The sequence below is a fragment of the Heptranchias perlo genome, chromosome 17 (genome assembly GCF_035084215.1).
Source record: "Heptranchias perlo isolate sHepPer1 chromosome 17, sHepPer1.hap1, whole genome shotgun sequence".
NCBI lineage: Eukaryota > Metazoa > Chordata > Chondrichthyes > Hexanchiformes > Hexanchidae > Heptranchias > Heptranchias perlo.
Window position 1 is genome coordinate 3,676,973 of NC_090341.1, and position 7,023 is coordinate 3,683,995.

The following is a 7,023-nucleotide window of genomic DNA, read 5'->3' on the forward strand; positions in this document are numbered from 1 at the left end:
GATAAATACTTGAAGGGTAAAAATTTGCAGGGCTACGGGGAAAGGAACTAACTGGATTGCTTTTACCAGGAGCTGGCACGGGCTCGATGGGGTGAATGGCCTCCTTCTGTGCTTTAACCATTCTATGATTCTATATAAGGGATGAAACCGCTAGGCCCTGCTGCTGATACAGGGCCTCAATGCAGTGGCGGGGTTAGAGAATCAGGGCTGCAAGGTAAAAGGCCTACAGCTGACCCACTGCCCGACTCCAGCAGACCGCATGAAGGAGCAGCGTGTGACAATTTCAGCCCTATCGAACCATCAGCCACCCAGGCAGAGGTGCAGTGAGGGGAGAGGGAGTGCCCCTTACCTTCTTGCTCCTCCATTTCTGGTACCGGGGTAAGGTGGCACATCTCGATCGACATTACAGAGCTGGCCGGGGAATTGTACATTCCCGTGGAGGCCGGCCTGTACTCGTTTAACGCCTGAAAGAAACAATTTGGATCTCAGAAGATTGTCTGTCGTTTATCACTTTAATTGTCTCCATATATCCCTCTGCGACTTTTCCCTCTGATTCTCTGTCCTTATTGTTCAGTTGTAAACAATTTTACAACACCAAGTTATAGTCCAGCAATTTTATTTTAAATTCACAAGCTTTCGGAGGCTTCCTCCTTCGTCAGGTGAACGATGTGAAAATGAAAACCTCGAAATGAAATCGCATTTATAATTCACAGAACAATGCTTGGTGAGTACAGACAGTTTTTTCAACTGCCCGTTGCCAAGGCAATCAGTGTGCAGACAGACAGGTGTTACCTGCCAGGTCTCACAGAATATACAAATCACCAAAAAAAAACAACAAACAAAAAAAACAGAGATAGAAACATAGAAAAGACAGCAACTGACCCGTTATATTAAAAACAGATAACATTTGTTCGCTGGTGGGGTAACGTGTAGCGTGACATGAACCCAAGATCCCGGTTGAGGCCGTCCTCATGGGTGCGGAACTTGGCTATCAATTTCTGCTCGACGATTTTGCGTTGTCGTGTGTCTCGAAGGCCGCCTTGGAGTACGCTTACCCGAAGGTCGGTGGATGAATGTCCATGACTGCTGAAGTGTTCCCCGACTGGGAGGGAACCCTCCTGTTTGGCGATTGTTGCGCGGTGTCCGTTCATCCGTTGTCGCAGCGTCTGCATGGTCTCGCCAATGTACCATGCTCTGGGGCATCCTTTCCTGCAACGTATGAGGTAGACAACGTTGGCCGAGTCACAGGAGTATGAACCATGCACCTGGTGGGTGGTGTCCTCTCGTGTGATGGTGGTATCTGTGTCGATGATCTGGCATGTCTTGCAGAGGTTACCGTGGCAGGGTTGTGTGGTGTCGTGGACGCTGTTCTCTTGAAAGCTAGGTAATTTGCTGCGAACGATGGTCTGTTTGAGGTTGGGTGGCTGTTTAAAGGCGAGTAGTGGAGGTGTGGGGATGGCCATAGCGAGGTGTTTGTCCTCATTGATGACATGTTGAAGGCTGCGGAGAACATGGCGTAGTTTCTCCGCTCCGGGGAAGTACTGGACGACAAAGGGTACTCTGTTGGTTGCGTCCCGTGTTAGTCTCCTGAGGAGGTCTATGCGATTTTTTGCTGTGGCCCGTCGGAACTGTCGATCGATGAGTCGAGCGTCATATCCCGTTCTTACTAGGGCGTCTTTCAGCGTCTGTAGGTGTCCATCGCGTTCCTCCTCGTCTGAGCAGACCCTGCAACGGAACCCTGTGTGAGAACCTCTCTGGATACATCGAGGGCATCCTGAAACCCATCGTACAGGGAACCCCCAGCTTCTGTCGCGACACTACAGACTTCCTACAAAAACTCAGTACCCACGGACCAGTTGAACCAGGAACACTTCTCACCACGATGGACGTCTCGGCACTATACACCAGTATCCCCCACGATGACGGCATCGCTGCGACAGCATCAATACTCAACACCAACAACAGCCAATCTCCGGACGCCATCCTACAACTCATCTGCTTCATCCTGGATCACAATGTCTTCACCTTCGATAACCAGTTCTTTACCCAAACACACGGAACAGCCATGGGGACCAAATTCGCACCCCAATACGCCAACATTTTCATGCACAAGTTCGAGCAGGACTTCTTCACTGCACAAGACCTCCAACCAACACTATACACCAGATACATCGACGACATTTTCTTTCTATGGACCCACGGCAAGGAATCACTAAAGAGACTACACGATAACATCAACAAGTTCCATCCCACCATCAAGCTCACCATGGACTACTCCTCAGAATCAGTTTCTTTCTTGGACACACGAATCTCCATCAAAGACGGGCACCTCAGCACCTCACTCTACCGCAAGCCCACGGACAACCTCACGATGCACCACTTTTCCAGCTTCCACCCTAACCACGTCAAAGAGGCCATCCCCTATGGACAGGCCCTGCGAATACACAGGGTCTGCTCAGACGAGGAGGAACGCAATGGACACCTACAGACGCTGAAAGACGCCCTAGTAAGAACGGGATATGACGCTCGACTCATCGATCGACAGTTCCGACGGGCCACAGCAAAAAATCGCATAGACCTCCTCAGGAGACTAACACGGGACGCAACCAACAGAGTACCCTTCGTCGTCCAGTACTTCCCCGGAGCGGAGAAACTACGCCATGTTCTCCGCAGCCTTCAACATGTCATCAATGAGGACAAACACCTCGCTATGGCCATCCCCACACCTCCACTACTCGCCTTTAAACAGCCACCCAACCTCAAACAGACCATCGTTCGCAGCAAATTACCTAGCTTTCAAGAGAACAGCGTCCACGACACCACACAACCCTGCCACGGTAACCTCTGCAAGACATGCCAGATCATCGACACAGATACCACCATCACACGAGAGGACACCACCCACCAGGTGCATGGTTCATACTCCTGTGACTCGGCCAACGTTGTCTACCTCATACGTTGCAGGAAAGGATGCCCCAGAGCATGGTACATTGGCGAGATCATGCAGACGCTGCGACAACGGATGAACGGACACCGCGCAACAATCGCCAAACAGGAGGGTTCCCTCCCAGTCGGGGAACACTTCAGCAGTCATGGACATTCATCCACCGACCTTCGGGTAAGCGTACTCCAAGGCGGCCTTCGAGACACACGACAACGCAAAATCGTCGAGCAGAAATTGATAGCCAAGTTCCGCACCCATGAGGACGGCCTCAACCGGGATCTTGGGTTCATGTCACACTACACGTTACCCCACCAGCGAACAAATGTTATCTGTTTTTAATATAACGGGTCAGTTGCTGTCTTTTCTATGTTTCTATCTCTGTTTTTTTTGTTTGTTGTTTTTTTTTTGGTGATTTGTATATTCTGTGAGACCTGGCAGGTAACACCTGTCTGTCTGCACATTGATTGCCTTGGCAACGGGCAGTTGAAAAAACTGTCTGTACTCACCAAGCATTGTTCTGTGAATTATAAATGCGATTTCATTTCGAGGTTTTCATTTTCACATCATTCACCTGACGAAGGAGGAAGCCTCCGAAAGCTTGTGAATTTAAAATAAAATTGCTGGACTATAACTTGGTGTTGTAAAATTGTTTACAATTGTCAACCCCAGTCCATCACCGGCATCTCCACATCATATCAGTGATTGGTCAGGAGGAGCTCCAAGGGTCAGTATCTGTCACTGATTGGTCAGGAGGAGCTCCACGGGTCAGTATCTGTCAGTGATTGGTCAGGAAGAACTCTATGGGTCAGTATCTATCAGTGATTGGTCAGAAGGAACTCTATGGGTCAGTATCTGTCAGTGATTGGTCAGAAGGAACTCTATGGGTCAGTATCTGTCAGTGATTGGTCAGAAGCAACTCTATGGGTCAGTGTCTATCAACATTGCTCCTTCAACCAACATCACCAAAAACAGATTAACTGGTCACTTATCTCAGTTTCTGTTTTTTGGGATCTTGCTGTGCTTGTCTGCCTGACAACAATGATTACACTACAGGAGTAATTCATTGTTGTGTATTTCCATCACTTATAATTTTGTTTTTCTCTCCTTTTATTTATCTCATGTCGGAGGTCTACAGCCACCTGACTGGGCTGCGTTGGAAGCAGCTGCCCAGTTTTGAAAGGTCCCAGCACCACCCAGAACCCCCCCAACTCATTTAAAATGAAGACCACTGGAGGGCCTGTTTGTCACTAGTGAACCGGAGGCCGGGGTCATCCTGTAGGTTCCCTGTTGGCCCGGGCGGAGGGTCCTGCCAATCGTGGTGCGTGCAGTACCCGGTACCCAGAGCCACCGTCTCACCTTGAACCTCCGGAAGTAGAGGCTGGGTCAGGGTTCGCCTCCAGGGTCATATTTCGTGTTAGGGCCTCGGTTTAATGTCTCGTCTGAAAGACGGCACCTCTGACAGCGCAGCACTCCCCTCAGCACTGGCACCGGGAGTGTCGGGGTTACGTGTTGGAAACCTGGAGTGGAATCCGAGCCCACGACCTTCTGACCCGGAGGCAAGAGTGCCCCGAGCCCCACGCCCAACCCCCGAGCCCGAGCCCCATGCCCGAGCCCCATGACCGAGCCCGAGCCCCATGCCCGAGCCCCATGCCTGACCCGAGCCCCATGCCCGAGCCCCATGCCCGAGCCGAGCCCCATGCCCGAGTCCCATGCCCGAGCCCCACGCCCGAGCCCCACGCCCGAGCCCGAGCCCCACGAACATACAGCCAACGGTTCCCACTTACAGATTCCATTTCTCTCAGGAGATTGTTCTCTTCGCTGTAATAGGTCAATAAGCCAGCATCACCTTTCTTCAACTCTGATAAAACCTCCAAATACTTGAAAGGAGCCTGAAAGACAAACCAGCCGCAATTTAGCGACGACCTCACTCTTGTGCACCCAAAAGGGTAAAGTTCCGACCACTTGTGGGGGGGGGTAAACGCCTGTGGGGGCACCTTCCTGGGGCAGCACTGACAGTGGGGAGCCTCAGCCTCTGACCCCTGGGCAAGTGAAATTCAGGCAAACCTTGCCCACGTCTGACCTTCCGGTCGGGAATTCTTAGCAAGTGTTCCTGAATTTTGGAAAACTATCCCATTGTTCTTCTTCTCCCCCCACCCCCCAACCCACCCACCGCCTCCCCCCCCCCCCCAGCCCCAACCCACCAACCCTTATTTTCTATCCTGAAGGCACTTAGTCTTCCTGGGGTACAGGGTCCATGGGCACGAGCCTCTCTCCGGTGCCCATGTGACCATTTGTCATGGTGTGAGCCTAATCAGCCAGCGCCGGTAGGTCATTTAACCATGGGGGGTGGGGGGGGGGAGAGGGGGGGAAACCACAGCTGAGCCCCATTCTCCCTTCACTTGATGTCTATACATGCAGTTTCCAGCAGCGGTTACCGTTTCGGGATCAAGAGCACAGATAACGGCTGATTATCTTCCCGCTAACCCGGGGTAATCAGACCAATTGTAACCATCCAACTAAGATCAGCAGAGACTGCGAAGGGGGGAAGGTACATTATTTTAATGTGAATCATGGTCAGAGATGTTAGTGCTGGAGAATGGAACACTTTCCCAATTTGATCAGCCACTATCAAACACTCCCCAGGGCAGGTACAGCACGGGTTAGATACAGAGTAGAGCTCCCTCTACACTGTCCCATCAAACACTCCCAGGGCAGGTACAGCACGGGTTAGATACAGAGTAAAGCTCCCTCTACACTGTCCCATCAAACACTCCCAGGGCAGGTACAGCACGGGTTAGATACAGAGTAAAGCTCCCTCTACACTGTCCCATCAAACACTCCCAGGGCAGGTACAGCACGGGTTAGATACAGAGTAAAGCTCCCTCTACACTGTCCCATCAAACACTCCCAGGGCAGGTACAGCATGAGTTAGATACAGAGTAAAGGTCCCTCTACACTGTCCCATCAAACACTCTCAGGGCAGGTACAGCACGGGTTAGATACAGAGTAAAGCTCCCTCAACACTGCCCCATCAAACACTCCCAGGGCAGGTACAGCACGGGTTAGATACAGAGTAAAGCTCCCTCTACACTGTCCCATCAAACACTCCCAGGGCAGGTACAGCACAGGTTAGATACAGAGTAAAGCTCCCTCTACACTGTCCCATCAAACACTCCCAGGGCAGGTACAGCACAGCAACTGGTATCAGTAAAAGTGACCATGAAGCTGTTGGATTGTATAAACCCAACTGGTTCACTAATGTCCTTTAGGGAAGGAAACCTGCCGTCCTAACCCGGTCTGGGCCTATGTGTGACTCGAGATCAATGTGATTTGACTCTTAACTGCCCCTCTGAAGTGGGCCTAGTAAGCCCCTCAGTTGTATCAAACCACTATTCAAGAAGGCGGCCCACCATCACCTGCTCAGGGATGGGCAATAAATGCCGGCTTTGCCAATGAAGCCCCCATGAATGGAGGAAAAAAATAAATCTGATTATTAAATGTCTTGTTTTTGGAAGAAGTTACGAGAGATACAGAGGCCTTCCGACCTACCAAATAAGAATCCATGTCCAAATGGGACTCTGTATCATGGCTTATAACGTCCTGGAGTTCATATTTAACGGCCGGATCCTCGTAAATTATTGATTCTAAAGGCAGGAAGACACAGAGCAGCTGGATGAGCATTGAGCAAGCTTGGAAAAATCCAACAACCCAATGGTTCTGACTGAAAGCTGGGGCAGAGGCCATATCGGTGATATCTCATTGTGGAACTCTTCAACTCCCTCGGTCTTTCCTGCCTCCCATCGTCTTGTAAAACCCAAGCTTGCTGTTAAGCAACCGCTAGTTCTTGAATTACCTCGTCTTTATTACTAGAGGTCTTTAAAATCATGAAGGGGTTCAACAGGGTAGATGCGGAGAAAATGTTTCCACTGGTGGGGGAGTCCAGAACTAGGGGGCCATAAATATGATAGTCGCTAATAAATCCAATCGGGAATTCAGGAGAAACTTCTTTTCCCAGAGAGTGGTTAGAATGTGGAACTCGCTACCACAAGGAGTGGTTGAGGCGAATAGTATGGATGCAT

General features: G+C 50.6%; 1 protein-coding gene across 2 annotated transcripts in view; it reads right to left on the reverse strand.

The window, feature by feature from the left end:
* The window catches only part of LOC137334363 (uncharacterized), a 51,380-nt gene extending 46,620 nt beyond the window's left edge, over positions 1-4,760 (reverse strand). For both annotated transcript variants that reach the window (XM_067999075.1, XM_067999074.1), the window contains exons 1-2: positions 4,729-4,760; positions 350-464 (exon numbers count right to left, since the gene is read on the reverse strand). In XM_067999075.1, the coding sequence (XP_067855176.1) occupies positions 350-464; positions 4,729-4,737 (124 nt within the window). In that variant the 5' untranslated portion in view covers positions 4,738-4,760. The remainder of the gene's footprint in view (positions 1-349; positions 465-4,728) is intronic.
* Positions 4,761-7,023: the final 2,263 nt, after the last annotated feature.